The following is an 18,833-nucleotide window of genomic DNA, read 5'->3' on the forward strand; positions in this document are numbered from 1 at the left end:
GCTGCGCTGCATCCGGAGCCTCCGTCCCGCCGGAGGAGCTGTCCTCCAGCTGCCGCCACCCCGGAGGGAAACGGGGTGGAGGTGGAGGGCGCCGGAGGGATCCTTGCACCACAGCACCAGATAAGCTTAAGACGCCCCTGTCTGTGTCTAATCATGCCCCTTTCTAAAATTTATTTATTGGTGTGTGATTTTCTTTTTGTTAATCTACCAAAGAATAAAATAAAATAAAATTGGGATTATGGAGTTTTCTCAGGGCGGTGGAGGGTGTGTGTGCTGTATCCCACGGTGGCGGCACTTGCACCGTCTTCTGACAGGAAATGCTCGGGGATGATGACACAAAAATAGGGGAATTGAGGGGGGTCAGTTGGCAGGGAGTGAGAAATGCCCCTGTTTTCATCTGAGGAATGTTGCAGGGTATGCAGCCACAGCTTCCCAAAAAGGAGGTTTAGTTATCAATGCCTCTTAACAGCAAATTCTGGAAATTGTTGCTCTGAAATAGGATTCTTAGCAGCCTTAACAAACTACAGCTCCCAGAATTCTCTGGGGGAAGCTATGGCTGTTTCAAGTGTTTATCATAGCGCTTTAAATGTATGGTGTTAATGTTGCCCAGATCTTAGGAAGCCGATAGGGTGCTTAGGGAGAAGGCAGTTAAGTTGTGGTATTAATACAAGAACACCTGGCACTATCATTCCCAACTTCTAGGTGCCAGGCTAAGACATTCCTGTATGCCCAGACATTTGTTCACAAACTTGGATCATACTGTGGCAAGTGTGGCATACTGTACTTTCTGGCCTGTTTTGTGGTCATCATCTTTCAGGTGGGTGGGGAAGAATTCATCCTTTTTTATCCTTTTTATACTTATCGTTGGCTGAGCGATTTTAGGAATTTTGTTCTGCTGTTCCTTCCTTTATGTATTTGGTTTTAAATGCATTGCAACGGCCTTTGTATCTTATGTAGTTTTGTATTTGTAAGTCACTTCAAGGCTTTTTTGTGTGTGGAAAGAGATTAATGCGTATTAAAGTATTTATAATCTGCAATTCATAAGAGTAGAGGCACACGACACACACAAGATTATATCAGTAAAAACATCAGCGCTCTAAATCACTGCGTCACACTGGCTCTCAACATTCCGGAACAGAGCAAAGCAACTTTAGAAGGCTTCTGAGTTGGGCTTGCGCACTGGTCTGAGAAACTAGGAGACTCCACTTTGCCTTTGTCCGCCTCTGCCACACACAAAGCAACTTGACAGGTGTCTGTTCCAAGGCCCCGCTGGATAAAAAGCAAACACAAGAACCATTCCCCAAGGCATGCAAATGCCTGCCAGTGTCACTCAGAATGCTTCTAGACCAGCCTGAGCCAACCTGGTAGCCACACTGGTTGAGGCTGATGGGAATGGTCTGGTTGCCATTTCCATGCTGGACTAGATGGGCTGTGGGTCTGATCCAATAGGGATTTTCTTAAATTATGAGTAGGGTGGAGAGTAACTAATATGGATTCATGATATGGAGCTATTCTGATTTTCTTGTGCATTGCAACTGGAGATCAGCTGCGTCCTCCCCAAATCTCTGTGTATCTGCCTCTATTTTAATAGATACGCACACAAATAAATACTCTCTGCAAAACTGCTAGACTTTATACACTAAATGTTATTCTGGAGAAAACAGTTGCAATATCTATTAGGGGGCGTCTTCAGCTCTGATATACACCTTCTCTCTTTACCTGAGCAAATATCGCCACCTATGGTTCCAAGAGGGAACAGGATTCTTTTCACAGATGAATTGAGCTTGTTTGCTTTTACATTTCATGATCATTGGTCGGTAGATTACCTGATGCTCTATTATTATTATTAGCCTACAGCTAATATTGTTGGCTGATGGCGAAAGACTCTAACTCACTGCTTGGAAGAAACACACACAGATCTAGGAGCCACATTGACCATTTTAAACTGTCAACAGTAAGCAGCAGTTTTACTGTATCTGCATCCTCCTCCATCACCATCATCCTCACACACATACACATATGTGTGCATTTGTGTGGTATTTCTTACTGACAAAACAACAGGCATCCAGGCAAATTTATATGGATCCTCTTACACAGAAACCACAAAAGCATGCTCAAGGTGTCATTCAAGAGAAACAGAATTAATGCTATGTAGAGTGACATTGCCAAAACAAGAGGAAATGCAACACACAAACAAAAGAGAGGGTGGAAGAGGATGCTGGTTTGCACATCACTTGCATATGCTAATTTATTTTGAAATGGATGCAGTAGTTTAAATGGAAATACAATGCCTCTCACCCTAGCGGAGAAGGCTGTGACCAGGCAATGGCCCATGTGCCTTCTCAGTCTTCTGTCCAAACGCTGTTAACTGTGGTTGGGAAACTTCAAGGCCCCCTACCCCATATTCTTCTTAGGATTATTTTAACTGGACTTGTACCAGACAGCCCTCCAAATAAGAGGAATATCCTGTGTAAAGTTGGATCCTGGACCAGCCTAATTATAAGCCTTTGATTCTCCAGGCAGGTCAAAGCTGGGCAAATCTGCTATTCCCACACATACACATACTCAGCTCCTCTCCTGTTTCATCCCCAAACATAGTAAAAAAAAAAAATCCTTCCAGTAGCACCTTAGAGACCAACTAAGTTTGTTCTTGGTATGAGCTTCCGTGTGCATGCACACTTCTTCAGATCCCCAAACATAGTTTGTTTAGGAAAACATTCACCAGCAGCTTAAGCTGATCCTGGAGACTAACAGGTAAGGCCAGCCCAATCACAATGCAAACTGCAGGAATGACCAGTATCATAATGCGCATATGTCAATCATCCCCAGTCACCAAGCGTTCAATAACCCAGTGTAGAGGAGGAGCCAAATGATAGCCATGAATGCATGAGCCAGCTCTCTGCCTTAGTGCCTTATACAAGCTGGGCAGCCTGAATTGTCTATATCGTGTTTTTCTTCTCTTGCAGTTCTGGCTGGACTGCCAGCTGATCACAGAAAAGGGCTTCCCTTGCTCCTGTATCAGCTTGACCTGAAAAATCTGCAAGTGAAGCTTCTTTGGCAGCAGGGAAAAAAATAAGCATGGACACCTGCTCATACCTGCAGATAACAAAAGCAGTGGGGATTTGGGAGGGGGTGGAATCTGGCAATGCTAAATTCCCGCCTTAGCTCTTTAGAGGCCTCAAGTTCCTTAAATAACATGTTTCAAAGACTGTTAGGAAGCTCTTGGGGGTTTCAAACAATGTGTCACTCCCAGCCCTACCTGGGAATACTGAGGATTGAACCAGGGACCTTCCGTATGTGAAACAGATGCTCTGCCACTGAGCTACCATGCTTTTGCTTAGGATAAAGGAATTATTGGAGACTTTTAGTTCGTAGAAACTTGCCTTGGGCTTGGTGCAGTGATTATTGTGGTCCATGGCTTGGGCAGAGTGGAATGTTCTAAAGATGCTCACCAACTTCCTGTCCCCTAGTTGCCATTCAGACAACATACACACAAATGCCCCCAGAACATCAGACCCACTCAAGCATCATCTGTGAAGGTCTGAGTATTTTCTTCTTGTCCTTCCCCAGCTGAGCCCTACTCAACGAAGGGATGATGAAAAATATGTATGCAGATTCCCCAGCTCAATTCAGCTCCTTAAGACAATGGAAATTGTCTTTATAATCAACCTTTTTTATTTTAATTAAATAAAAAGGCTGGTAGGTAAGTGGAACATAAGTGTGTGGAGTGCTCATTTGTAAACATTAGCAAATACGAATTTAATATTCTGTTTGTTGTAACCGTGTTTTTCAGGTCTCAAGCTAATGGTTCTTTCCCCTCTGTTTATTTTCTCATTAATTATCTTTTAATTGTACATTTCCAAAAAAAAAAACCCAAACCACCAATTGCAACCAACCCCATACCAATAAACAAACAGATCTATTTGTAACAATGTGCCAAAATGACTGTTAAGGACAACTTTTCCTTTCCATTTTTCTCAGAGATCTCCAAGGAGGCCATTTAAAGCTAAAGAAAACTCACCTAGAAAACCAACATTCCAGGAGGTCAAGGCAAGTTACATGGCCAGTGACTTCCACAATCAACCCTTTAATGGGCCCTGCAAATGCCGATATGTGGGGGGGGGGGTGCATGAAGATGTTAACCCCCCCCATCTCAAAAATAGACTATAGGATATTGACCAAGGCCTAAAAACTGCCAAAGTTGTGACGAGTTGCTACAGGGAAGACAAAACCTGTCAATGCAGGAAAATTCCTTCCCTGTTCTGAATACAGCAACCGTCTCATGACCGTAATAGTACCCGCTGAGCTAGGAAGCAAGAGGTTAGCCTGCAAAAGAAGACCATGTTATATTTTTAGGGAGGGTTGAGTGAGTGAATCTAGCAGGAAAACAAAGTGAGTCTGGGCCGAAGAGCATCAGCCCTTTTCCTGGCACTCGCCAAGGTGGGTGGGTGGCACCTGGCCAGGTAAGCCCATGCAGTGTCGCAAACCCCGCCTGCCTCTTGGAGGGGTTAAGCGGACATTTTGGCAGTGCAAAAGCAGGCACTATCCAGTTAGTAAGCTGGTGGTTAATTCTGTTTACAGTTAGCCAACCAAAAGGGGTGTGTGGAGGTGTTGCCTACAAGTCAGGACCCAGGGTAGCCTCAGTCCACTTATGTGTGGAGTCAAGGGCAGAGCTATGGCATTGTGTAGAAAGGGTGTCTGTGAAGCTCTCAAGAAGGAAAAAGGATACTAGGTAAAGACTGCATAATGCAGTTTATGGGCTGGTGGGTCACAGCTGTGAGGAAACAGGTTTCATAACATGTGGGTGTCAGTGTTTAACGCCTCCACTGTCAGACTGCAGCAGAAGTTTGCTCATGGCTCATCCATTGCAGATTCAAGGCACACACCTCGATTGCTGGAAGGCAGCCCTTTGATGCTCTCTATATGCTTGCCAGCAATCCCCGGTTTCCTAAAGTTTGGCGGCAACAAAGCTCCAGAAGATATGCTGACGACGAGCTTTTCCCCCACCTTGCCGTCCCTCACCCCGCCAACGCTATCTTGCTCAGGCTAAGGAACGCCGTGTGAAATATTTCCTCTGGTCAATGTTTCAGGCTCACAGTGTGCTCTATTAAGATCACTTCGGGAAATGCTTTCACTTTCAATTACAGGAGGTGCAGCTAACCCTTAGCACTGCAGAGTGGGAAAGCAATGTACATGGCAAAAGGTATTTACAATAATTTTATTCACCGCACACACACAAAAGGTGGCTCCAAAAGAAAAAAGAAAAAGAAAATCATTCCATCTCCCAACACCACCTTGGTTTCCCATATTCATTTTCCAACAGATGCTCCATCTGCACTATACATTTTAAAGCAGTATCGTGCCACTTTAAATAGTCATGGCTTCCCCCAAGGAATCCTGGGAGGTGTAGTTTGTTAAGGGTGCTGAGAGTTGCTTGGAGACCCCCTATTCTTCTCCTAGACCTACAATTGGCAGAGTGGTTTAACTGTCAATCCCTCTTCTCAGAGAACTCTGGCCATTGTAGCTCTAGGGTGGGAAAAGGGATCTCCTAACAACTCTCAACCACCCTTAACACACTACACTTCCCATGATTCTTTGGGGCAAGCCATGACTGTTTAAAGTGGTAGGATATTGCTTTAAATGTACAGCACACATGGCGTCAGATAAACAATATTCCATGCTGCTGAGCAGGCTTTGTTCTCTTTTGGCAGTGTTTTTTGGGGGAGTGGGTGGGGAGGCAACTTGTGTTCTTATGTTTTAGGGGGTTTTGGACTTGTAGAAACCTCAGGGTTCTGAACATGGTGGCACCTCTTATCTGTTTCTCAGTGGCTCTGTGTGGTTTCCTCTGTTGAAATTCTTACCACCTGAATTTGTTACTAGATAACATAATTCAAAAATCTTAAGCAGCAAAGTCCAGGGCTGTCTCCAGACTAGGGATGTTGGAGAATTCAGAAGAAAACAGAAAAAGGAAGTAGAAATTGCTGTAGTTCATGTGTTTGTCTGTGGTCAGGAATAGAAATCAGGCAAGCGAATATGATCAATATTTGCTCACCTCATTGTTGTTTTATTGTGTCTGCAAATGAGATGTAATTAATGACTTTTTACATTGCTTTGATGTTTCCTTTACAATGAAATTAGTGTAAGATGATTAAGTTATGTAAATAGTTACAAAAGCCATGTTAAGTAGCAGACAGGGGCACAAATTATATTAGTATTTGGTGGAAATCGAATTGCAGCAGAATGGAAACAGTGCTGATTATGATGACTACAGGCCTGAAAAGAAAGTGCTTCTTAAATCCCTACTCCAGACTGACAGTATTTTCCAGAAGGTAGACAAGCACATATCAGGAAATGTAGGTTTTCACAATTAAAGTAGGTTAAAGTGTTCTGTCATGCAACCACAAATGTTCCACTTTAAAAAAAGAAATAGACTTTTTCCAGTGGAGAGTTGAATCAATTATTGTGGAATGAATGAACAATTAACAGGAAGGTGTATGAATACCCTGCAAGCAAATCAGGATGGATGCAGGATGAATACTCGTTGTCAAATAACCTCCCTGCAAACAAATCAGAATGAATTCTGAATAAGGATCAAACACCATTTTACCCCCGCAAGCAAATCAGGACAAATGTTCAATAAACAGGTCACTCAGAGGAGCAGCAGGGCAGTTTCACCTGGAGTTTCTGTGCAAAAGTCTGTACTATAAGAAGAACGTCTTACCCTGTACCCAACATCCTCGGTGACAACAGTCGTATCAACAGTGTGTCCCGCCTGCCACAAGGTCTCCTTTATACTGCATCCGTATAGAAATGCATTCTTCTTCTGGGAATGACCGTGGTAGTCGCAAAACACCTGAGGATAAGAGAAAAAGAAAGCTCCTAAATCTTGCTGTTTTGCAGGAGAGAGCTGAGTAGTTGCTAAGAAACCACTACTGGGCCAAAGAGAAAGCTGCTCGAAAAGCTAGAAATGAAGCCTGGCCTGGTCACCTGTGCTGAATACAGCATTGCCTCTGGGTGACCATGCATGACAATAAGGGACATTGTTTCTGTTGGGGGAGGCTGATAGGCTAGAAATGACTAGCAAAGGCACAAGAGAGGTTAGCAACAATGGATCCATTCCTACCTGGATGACCGATTCCAGAAGTTTTGTTTATTGCTATGCTGAAGTTTCTCTCTCTATTTTTTCCCCAGCCATTCTTCGGGTGATTTGTGGCAAATCAAAGCCCCTCCAAAAATGTCATAGAGAAAAAGAATTTTCTCCAAAATCTGCACACAATTGTTCTAAATACATTAGGATTTAAGGATTAAATGGATGAGGTGTTTGGTGGTTTAGGGCTCTCTCACATTCCCAGTGTGATTCCCAGCTTTCTCCCTGCCTCCTCTACCAGCAATTAATTAGAATGGCTTCAGAACGGTGGAATGCAATGCAGCATTTTGTCACGTCCAAGTCACTCCAGGAAGCAAGGGAAGTAAAAAGCAAGCCAGTGTGGTGTAGTGGTTAAGAGTGGTAGACTCGTAATCTGGGGAACCAGGTTCGTGTCTCCGCTCCTCCACATGCAGCTGCTGGGTGACCTTGGGCTAGTCACACTTCTCTGAAGTCTCTCAGCCCCACTCACCTCACAGAGTGTTTGTTGTGGGGGAGGAAGGGAAAGGAGAATGTTAGCCACTTTGAGACTCCTTCGGGTAGTGATAAAGCGGGATATCAAATCCAAACTCTTCTTCTTCCTGGAGTGGCTTGGGAGCAATGCAATGGCACATTGTATCATCCTGAAACCATTCTAGTAAGTTGGGGAGTGGGGAGAGCAATGTTGCCCTCAGGACGTCCTTGTGTGTTTGCCATGAGCATCTGGTTAGCAATTGTGAGAACGGGATGTTGGATTGGATGGGAGTTGCCCATTTTAAAACATTGAAACTGAACCCAAACTCCTTAACTTTGTAGAATTAAGGTAAGCAGCAGCCCACACCTGTGCAAATATTCTGGAGGGGGGAAATCTATCACCCTAAAAATCAAGAGAATAGTGAACCCCAGTTTTTGTGTGGATACAATATATTTTTGAAACTGAAAGTAGGATTTTTGGACCATCTCTACCTTGGTTTATTTCCATTCCTCTTTTCCATAGTGGATTGTGCTGAAAGCTGCACATAAGAAACATCAACTTCCAATCAACATTGCCCTTGTGCGTGGGTGGGGGAAACCAAATTTCTTACAAAGCATTTTGACAAACTCAAATAAACATACCCAAACATTTAATAAGCAAAGAATAAACTTAATATTATAATGAAATAATCTAGTCTTAATGCATACCAAGAACAACGCAAAAGCTAAATTAACAGGATAAAACAAACTGAAAATCCAGTCCTGCAAGCACTAATTTTGCTGTTTCAGATACTGTTCAGAGATGTTGGGAGTGGGATCATCTCACAAGGCTAGATGGTTTGCAAGGTGGTGTTGAGCACTACTGCTCAATCTCTTGGCATTTACCCTGTCAGGGATGGGGTACCTCAGACCCGAGGGCCAAATAAGACTCCCAAGCCCCTCTATCTAGCCCTCAGGTCAGTCCCCTTCTGCTCAAGCAACACCCCTCACCAGCCCACCTTTGCACCCTTCCTGAAAGTTTCTGCCTGGGTGGAAAGTAGCCTTGGACCCTGATAATGGCTCTTGCTTATCCAGATAGAGGGCAGAGAGGGGTGTGTGAGTGTGTTTAGAAACTACCTACTGTACAAAGGTAACATTTAAGGCTGTACAAAGGTAACCTTTACATTTGTTGCTCCCCTTGCTTTTGTCTCAGGCCCCACCCATCATTGGCATGTGGTCCCTGGAAGGTTGCCTATGTGGCCCCTGGGGTGAAATAGCTCTCCTACCCCGCACTATGAGGTCCTGCAGGAGTCTATCTTGTATCTCACACTGTTTAACATCCACACGCAACAACTGAGAGAGGTCATTCAAAGATTTAGGACAGAGCTGTTCAAAATGTAATTGTGAACATTGCTGTCCCATAGCTACTCTTGGGACTTCTCTGCACTTCAAATTTGTATTGATTCCATAGCTGCCATTGCTTCCCCCAAAGAATGATGAGGTTGCTAAAAACTTAGCAACATAAGAAGTTGTCTTTCAGTATGTTGAGTCAGGCTGCTGATTCATCTAGCTCAGTACTGTCAATATTGAATTGCAGTTCTTCAACGTTTCAAGCAGGAGTCCTTCCCAGCCCTACCTATAGATGATAAGAGATTGAAACCTGGGACCCTCTGCATGTAAATCATGTGCTCTACTACTCAGGTACACCCCTTCCCAGATTTTTTGTTAGAGACCCTACAGCTCCTAGGGTCCTCAAGAAGAAATGACTCTTAAGACAGTTTAATTCTAGAGTGCAGATGCAACCACAGAAGATAGGTTCACAAGATCCTACTCTGCAATAGCAGGACAATTTATCAACTTCCTTTTTGGTTTCCCAACTTTTCCTGTTATCATTGAGAGAACTGAAGCCTGCACATTATGAAGCAATTAAGCACCACTTGGCTGTCTTTAAATCCACAGCTTATACTATGAAGTTTGCAGGAATGGATAGGCATGCAATTATGGGAGCTGCTCCTGTACACTGTTATTACATTATGTACATCCAGGTGAATTGAAGAGCAGCACATGACCTTCCTTTGTGGCAAAATAGTTGTGTGTGCCCCACCACCACCACCACCTAAAATGACTGTCTAATCCATCTGCCTAGCTTATGCTGTTGCACACAAAGCTGGTGGTTGTTTTATTAAGGCCACATTCAGGTTGCCTTTATATGCAGCTATTGACTCTGATCAGAGTGAAAAATCAGGATTTATTGACGCAAGAGGCTAATATTGACCGGGTATTTTGAAGAACAATCAATTTGCCCCGTTTGCCGAGATGGGAAGCCAATACCCATTGGCGCTACAAAACTTCTCCACATCTTCACTACAGTATTGGGAAATCTCCAACTTACAAGCATAGGTTTTTTAAGGAGTCAGTTGCTTCTTTAAGGTAATGTCTCCAACAGAGAACGAGAAGGCTGCAGGGAGAAATCAGCAGTGCAATTTATCTCTGACTGTGTGAGAGAACTGATAGTGATGGGCAGATGAATTAGAGTGGAGGTGGGGAACTTCAGGCTTGTGGGCCAAATGTGGCTAGTAGGAAAAGTGGGAAAAGGAACAGTAGGTTTTTCGCGGATGGATTTGGGGTGGGGGTGGTGACTCCTAAGGCAGCAGAGGGCAAAATGCCATTATCAGGGGGCTGCAAATCGGGGGGGGGGGGGTTCGTCCACACACACACACACACATTCCCACCACCCTTCTGAGTAATACCGCTCCTCACTCTCTCACTATATATAAGGGTCTGGTGACTTCTGCTTCAGTGTATCTGAAGAAGTGTGCATGCACACAAAAGCTCATACCTAGAACAAACTTAGTTAGTCTCTAAGGTGCTACTGGAAGGATTTTTTATTTTTATTTTGTTTTTTCCCAAAATTTGGTGATTGTCAACATTCACTTATTAATTCAAAGATAAATTTTGTGAATTCCTGGCGGGGGGGGGAACTCTTTCTTCACTTTTGGGAAATGGAACAAGTTAATATTTCCAATCTCACTACATCTCCCATTTGTCTGTTCATAAGAATGGAGGTCATCAAGATCGCCATGTGAAAGTCAGTTGTCAATGCATTTTGACAATCAATGTAACATTGTAAATAGAGTGTGTCTTTAGTCAACCCTGGTTAACCACAACCCAAACCGACAAATCAACTGAGGGAAAGTCACGAAGATCAGAAAAGATGACTATGCAGGTTGGTTTGAATTCCAAGATCTCCTCCTTTCGGAAACAAAACTTTGTCAGGCTATCAATAGCTATTAGGCTGAGAAGGGAAACGGGGCTATTCAATCCGCTCTGCTGACCAACCAGCTGCCTTTGGCCCTCCTTCCAATCTCATATGTCCATTTCATTCTGCTTCCCAAACTGCTTGCATCCCAGGTGGGCATTTTAACAACAGTTAGTTTAAGAAACGGGCACTTGATCTTCCTGTTCCCTCTCCTTCTTCCCCATTCCATCTTCCCCTTTCCTTTTCTGCCCTGTCTTTCAGATGTTAATCCTGAGAGAGTAAAGACTGTCTTGACAACTGATCTTGTAAGTTACTCTTGGAGCCTTCTTTGGTGAGAGATTGAGGGTGGGGATTAAAAAAAAAAAACAGAAAAGAAAAATGTTCAGAAGCAATATACCTTGGGATACCCAACAGGAGACAACCATTGTCTTCACGCTCTGCTGGAAGCCTTCCCACAGGACTCTGATTGCCCCCTGCTAAGAAACTGAATGCTGACCCAGATTTCCTTTTCAGGCAATCCAGGAAGCAGTGCCTCTGTTCTTCTGATGGAACTCCATACCCCAATTAGAAAGCCAAGAACAGACAACATTTCCAGAGTCTGAGTCTTTGAGTTTCTTTCTCTCTACACTGGTCCTTTGCTACTCTTTGAGTCATGCACATATTTTCTGGCTCAGCCTCCAGTTCATGCATTTTGGAAGTAAGCCTCTGTATTGTGTTCAATTACTTGGTATTGCTCCCATCTGAACAACTGAGTTTGTCATTAAAGAAAGTGGCTGCAGATATATAGATACAGATGATATAGATATATCATTATCGATATGGATAGATATAATTTGGCTCTAGTATTACTTCCAAGCTCACACAGCTACTTGCACTCATAGCTTTGTTTAACCATAAGTGGGAGATTTTATTTATTTATTTATCTATCCCCCTCCTCTTTGAATATCGAACAGGGATTTCATAGCCTCGGTCCCATTCTGAGATAGAACGCCCAGTTCCGCTGGGTACTAATTATCTGCCAATTTAGCGCACTCCTAACAACTACAAGGGATCAGACATTATCCACCTAAAATACAACTTTCCACGTTAAAAAAGTGCCCAGGAAACCTCAGCGTGCCAGACAGCTGGACTGCTTAAGCTTCCCCGGTTTGCCATTTTGCATCCGAGAGATTAGTGCAGGCAGATCTGTAATGATAGGGCCATTATTGGCGTGCTGAGAGACAGAGAGTCCCACTTGCCAGTGCGGGATTATACCAGATCATCAGATGGAAAGTGTCTTGGGAGCTTCAGCAGAACTTAACCTGTTTCAGCTGAAAGCAGCAAGGCTATTGGCAATGGCAGAATGGTAGCTGTCTTATGAACTGTCGCAGTTTGTTGTTTAATGGCCTAGTCATAGGAAGCTGCCTTAAACCAAGTTGGACCTATTGGTCCATCTAGGTCAGTATTGTCCACACTGACTGGCAATGGCTCTCCGGGATTTCAGACAGGGGGTCTTTCCTAACCCTACCTCCAGATATTGAGCATGGGACCTTCTGGACTTAACCAAGACTCATTCTGATAGAACATTGCCACATAGGTTTGCCTAACATTTTACACATTTACTGCTGCAAGGTCAGAAATAATTGTCATAACTGAAATCACTGAAGCAAAAATACAATGTCTTATAAGACTGTGACTAGGCATCTTTTGTTCCTGCTCAGTCTGCTGTCCTGGTGCTAACAACTGATGGGCAACTTCAAGTCCTTGATCTCCTTTCTGAAGGCTCATTATCTTTCAACTGGACTCAACAGCCCTCTAAATGAAGGATGCCTTCAAAGATGTCTCTCCTCTGTAAAGTAAGACACAGGGCCACCTTAAGGGGTAGCTTCTTCATTCTAGTTCAAACACATGTACATTCACATGCAGCAGGAGACGACAGTGTGGTGGGGAAGTGCTGCAGTGACATCAGATTTACCTGCAGAAGGTCCCAACTTCAATCCCCAGGATCTCCAGGCAGGCCGGGAGACACTCCCTGCATATGAAACCCTGAAGAGCCTCTGCCAGTCAGTGTAGACAATACTGAGCTAGATGGACAAGTGGTCTGGTTGGATATAAGGCGGCTCCCTGCATTGCTGAAACTCCTTCCAGAGAATGGTATCCTTGCTGCTTACTGGGGCAGGATGGAGCAGGGCAATGCTGAGGTTGGGCTGCACAGGTACACTGGTGGGAACCTGCACAAGGCTGACTTCGCTACTGCTCTCCCCCTGCATCAACTGGGTAAGCAGCAGCAATGCCGCTGTCACCACCTAATTGCACCGGCCATGCAGAGAGGCATGTGAATGTTTGCTTCCCTTCCCTGCAGTCTACCCACCTTTGTAACTGCCTATCCAGATAAGGAATGGGCTGCTAAATCTGTCACATTACAACTAGCCATCTTGATGATGCAAGACACAAAAGCTTTCATTTTAAATAAAATGAAACCGGACTCTTGTATAATAAGCACAAATAGATCGACTATGAGATTAACCGCCCTATGGTCAGTTTAATCTCCACTGTGCAGGAGTTGAGGGGGCTGGGAATCATTCAGCTATGTGTAATGGAGGAAGGCTCAGGCTGTGGTCCTTGGTGTGAGAACAGAGGTGTTTATAATAATAATAATAATATAATAATAATAAATTTTTATTTATACCCCGCCCTTCCCCACCAAACCGGGCTCAAGGCGGCTAACACCAATAAAATCACAACAAAAACATAAAACAATTCATTAAAATACAAATTAAAATTAAATCTAAACTGCAGCCTCATTTTTAAGTAGCCCACCAATCACACCAAAAGAATGAAACATCAGGGTTAAACTGAAACCAACCCGAAGGCTAGGTGGAACAGCTCCATCTTGCAGGCCCTGCGGAAAGATGCCAAATCCCGCAGGGCCCTGGTCTCTTGTGCCAGACTGTTCCACCAAGTCGGGGCCAGTACTGAGAAGGCCCTGGCCCTAGTTGAAGCCAACCTAGCATCCTTGTGGCTCGGGACCTCCAACAAATTATTATTTGAGGACCTTAAGGTCCTTCCCAGGACATACCAGGAGAGGCGGTCCCTTAGGTATGAGGGTCCTAAATCATGTACTCCACACCACTGTTGGGATGGTTGGAAGCAATTGGGTTGGCAGGCTCTGAGGGAGGAGGAGGAGGAGGAGAGGAAGGATTGTGGGAACCTGGGTTGGAGGAGAGGGATCTCCCCTTCCCCTTCCCATTTTGAAAAAGGGAACAGAGATGCTGACCTTCCTGCAGAGCAGAGAGCCTCAGTGGAGGCTGAGGAGGGCTTTCCTCAGCCATGATGGCAGAAACTAAACAGGAACCTGAACAGGAGGGGGAAGACTTGTTGCCTAGAACTAGGCACCACCTTCACAGATGGGACCAGACCCACCCACCCTGAAGAAGTGCACACTTGCAATCTCAACATTCCTACAAGGCAAGAGAGCCTCACAATTGAGCCCACCACACCTGATTTTAAAAAGCTCAGTGAGAGGGTATCAGAAACTTGTTTGGACATCTTTGTTACTTCCATCCAGTTCTAAACTTCTTGCCTTGCTCCTGAACTCCCAAATTGTGACTCCCGGGCACTGTGTCTGCTGCTGAGTCTGTACTGTTACTTGACTGAAGAAAGGTCTCTTTCTTTCTTACAAGTGGGAGCCTCTGTCTGTGTGTGTTGGGCGAGAGCCAGCAGAGTGTTAGAAGTATTACACAAGACACATGCAAACTATCCCCATAAGCCTGTTTGCTCCCCCAGCTTTTAATCACATCTTATTAAGCACAGATTAAATTCATGGTCCCCTAATAATTGCATTTGCCAATGCTTTGCTCCCCCAAGCCATTTGCTTCTGTTGTCACGCCTGATTATGGCACCTTAAAGACAATAACAGATTTATTGTGGTATAAATTCTGTAGCCTAAAACCCACTTGATCAGATGTCCAGATGTTCTAGACCACAAAAACTTATGCCGTAATAAATCTGCTACTCTTTAAAACTCCACAAGACTCCCTCTATTTGTTTATTTACGTAACAAACTAAACATGGCTTCCCCTCTGGACGTACTCAAGAGTGCCCCTATCTTCACCTGTCAAATGCTGGCACATATGACTTGGTACCCGTATCAGAACTATGGTGCAAGCAAAGCACCTCTGATTCAATCCACTAGGAGGCAGTAATAAGCCATGTGGGCTTTTGTCAACAAATTATTAAAGGGGCATGGGAACAGCAAAAAGTTAAGGTAGGCAGCAATAGGAAGGCTACACCATTAAATATCTCAAAATTCTATAGCTCATAAAAATGACACTTGGAGCAACTTGGTATATATAATCTATTAGCAGAAAGTGACCTGCTCAGGTATTCTAAGAAACAAAACCCAAAAAAGTGATTTCAAAATGGATAGTGTAATTTGGGTTGTGCGTCTTGGTCTACCATCTTGATTCAAAATGGTGCTCGGCATCCAGACATTGACAAAGACCACTGCGTGCCCCTTGGGGAACCTTGTGCTGAGTTTGGCAATGATACCTCAAGGTGTGGATGAACCCACAGAGAACAGGCAAATGGACAGACAGACAACACACTTCCCAAAATGTATAGCAGATGGTGAGGTCTACAAATGTACCAAACTAAGAACTGATTGTGGGGCGATCCCATCAGAATTTGTACTAATAAAGTTACGTGGTTTAGGAAACTACAAAAGTTTACTCATAATTCTGAACAGGTATATCATATATTTATTCCACATTTTGGTGATAACTGTTGTGTAATTTATCCAGACTCATTAAGGAAGGTGATCCTCTGTTGGTTTGGTAACTTTCTGAGCAGTGGTTCAAAAATTATTAAGGTTTCCATGTTCCATTGAAGCCCAAGGCTGCAACTACTGGTAAATTAATGTGGTATGTGCACATTTCATTTTTAATTAAACAAAAAGATTCCCAGTGTCTGCAGTCGGCCACATAGTGGGCACTATGCACAATGTCTATTCCTTTAGCTATGGAACATGACAGTGCAGTGCAGTGGTCAGATGAGGGGTGGCCAACCTTTGGGGGCCCACGAGAAGGTGCTGTGGGTCCTGCACAAACATACATCCCACAATCATCATCAACAACCCTTTATTGGCATCAAACAAACAAACATACATACAAAACAGAAGCGGATTAATACTTTCACAGTTGCACAAACTATGTTAGAAGAGAAAAGAGACAAGACTCTGCTATCCACGATCACATCTCTGGGACTCCTGATAACTCAGGCGACTGCAGAATATTACGGCGAGAAAAGAGCAAATGTAGGTATTGAGCTACCAATTTGGTAAGCTCCTGGTCAGTCCCTGTTAATAGGAAATGTAAGACTTCCCGCTCTGGTCTCCTTCTAGGGATACAGAGCTGGTCCAGGAATTGCTGGCGGAGATCGTCGTAAAGTTTGCAGTGAAAAACCATATGAACAAGGCTTTCCACCTGGTCGTCATCGCATGGACAAATCCTCTCACCCTCCACCCTGCCTGAGAACCTTCCCCATAGGAGGTTCGATGGATTTGCATTGAACCTGGCCAACGAACCTGGCCCACAATCCCACAGCACCCCACTACAGTACACATACCCCACAATCACACACACACACTTAACAGAACCTAGTATTTTAACAAATTTCCTTTAAAAAAAACACAGGGAAATTCATTTATTAAAAACCCTGCTGGCTTAAGGCTAAAGGCTATATTGATGGCTCAAGTGCCACAAAGCTTAGAAACTGGAAATTAATGCTGATGCCTTCACAGATATAACCCTGTGGTCAGCAATGATGTTGAGCAATCTTGCTGTTCCTTGCATCAGTGGCTGGCAGGATGGTTCAAACAGTGGGAGATGAGGGCCTCTTCTGATGCAATAGGAGTGAGATTGTTGGTACTCCTCATGACCTGGAGTGTGGTACACGAAGCTCTGTTTCCAAGCACTGTCGTGATGGGTGATTGTGCCAGTAATGAAAAACATCAAAGCAAGTTTTGAAAAACAATTTGTCCATTTAAACAGACAACACAAAAGGTGAAACTTGGCAATGAGCAGGCAGTCAATATTCTGATTTTTAGCAGGAATGAATTGCTTAATGATTCTGATTTCAGTGCATTTGTAGGCCAGTGCCTATCCGCTCCCCGCCACCCAAAAAGTGCTCACAGGAGCTCACGTCAATTCCAAGTTAGACAACTGAGCTCACAAATCTTAGTCCACATGTCTTCTCTGTTGCCAAATGGTGTTGGGAGGGTGCAACTGGAAAAAAAATGTGGTGTACTGAAAGAGGGTGCTTAAGCCTGCCAGATATCACTTTTTCCCAACTGCAACACGAGACCACCCAACCTCTTTTACCCCCAACAAGCACCTCAAATTCTAATGCAACCACAGAAGTCTTGCAGCATGTCTACTGGCAGAAATCTCAACATGACAGCAAATGGGCATTTTGTTTTTGTTCATCATGCAGCAGTTCCCAAACCAGAATCAGAAAGCTGAACTGTCAAGTCATTCAGTTTTGCTTCAGGAATTACAGTCCTGACTTCGGGACTTCAAAGCAACCAATCACTTGGCATCAGTCTGGCATCAAGCAATTGGCAGGCAGGCAGCCCCTCCCACTGATCAAATTTGAATTGCTAGGTTAGGGCTTTGTAAGGTGCTGTACCACAGAGTCAAAACAGTTCCCCGTCCTGCCCTTAACCCATCCTGCCAGCTACTGATGTAAGCAGTAAACAGGCTTGTGTCAATTCTCAGGAAGATTCGTCTGCAAGTACTGTAAGACACAGGACCATGGCTCCACGGCACAGCAACTGCTTTGAAAGCAGAAGGTCCCGGGTTCAGTCCCTGACATCTCCATGTATGGCTGGGGGAGACTCTCTGCCTAAAACCCTGGATAGCAGCTGCCAGGCAGTGTGGACAATATTGAGCTACATGAACCAACATCCGGACTCAGTATAAGGCAAGGTGGGGCATTTTTGGTTCAAAGCACTCCACCCTCCCTCTCTGAACTTGGCCCTGAAAGACCAATAAAAGGTTTGTCCAGGTGGAGAGGGTTGTAAGCAAGAACAATTTGTGACATTGCACAGCAGAATTACTGATCACAGGGCACAACTGGTAGTTAGCTTCCTGGCTTTGGGGAGCTTGAGCCAACATGAGATAACCTTAACATGGATCTTCAATTGGCAGGTGTGTGTGTGTGTGTGTGTGTTCACTGTTGGATATTTTTCTCTTCAGGGTACAGTGTCCTGGGAATCCTACCGTGGCAGAACTTAACAGAAACCTCTGCCAGGCCTGCGGTTCCTTTCCTTCCCAGGAAAAAGTGATCAACAGTTCAGCTGCTTGCCCTATCGAAAAGCTGTTAGTTTCCCTCTTTCTTTTCCTTTGCTCCTTTAAGCTGCCGTTCCCGCTTTGAAGAAACAGGAGATGGGGGGGGGGGGAATGCAGACCACATGTCACCAGGACAAATGAGACCAAAGTACTTCAGTGAAATCATGTGGCTATTGGTGAACTTGGTTCTGTAAGCTCTCTTGGAAAATAAGAGGTCTGCTTCCAAAGCAAGGAGGAAAGGTGTGTGAGAGAGAGCATGTATAAACTAAAATCAATGAACCCTTCAAAGGCAGGGAAAATTCAGTTCTCCAACAGCCTGTCATGTTCTAAAGGCCAAGAAAGAGTGAGACAAAGGAATCAATAGCCAAGTCCAAAGCCAAGGTTTGCTGAGAGCTTGCAATGGCCTTTGCGCAAAGAAACACAGTTCCAGGCCCTTCTGGACTCCAGGGAGTGAAGGCAGATGGAGGCCCAAAGGTAGAGATGGAAGGATCTGTCAGTTTCAGATCTATCTTTTTCTCGTTTTCCCAATCTTAAATTCCGTTCTCCACATTTCAGCCACAATTTGCAATTTTTTCTTTTTAAACAAACCCTCATGAAAATTCACCAGAAATTTTAGTGCAAATTTCTCCTAATAAATACATTCTGGGTATGCACTTTCGACTAATGGAAA

General features: G+C 44.2%; 1 protein-coding gene across 1 annotated transcript in view; it reads right to left on the minus strand.

Moving 5' to 3' along the window:
• Positions 1-3,090: 3,090 nt before the first annotated feature.
• Positions 3,091-18,833, minus strand: part of LOC117056939 (cytosolic carboxypeptidase 4-like) — a 211,096-nt gene continuing 195,353 nt past the window's right edge. The window contains exons 20-21 of the mRNA XM_033167644.1: positions 6,722-6,853; positions 3,091-3,096 (exon numbers count right to left, since the gene is read on the minus strand). Of these exons, the coding sequence (XP_033023535.1) occupies positions 3,091-3,096; positions 6,722-6,853 (138 nt within the window). The remainder of the gene's footprint in view (positions 3,097-6,721; positions 6,854-18,833) is intronic.

This window comes from Lacerta agilis, chromosome 13 (assembly GCF_009819535.1).
Source record: "Lacerta agilis isolate rLacAgi1 chromosome 13, rLacAgi1.pri, whole genome shotgun sequence".
Classification (NCBI taxonomy): Eukaryota; Metazoa; Chordata; class Lepidosauria; order Squamata; family Lacertidae; genus Lacerta; species Lacerta agilis.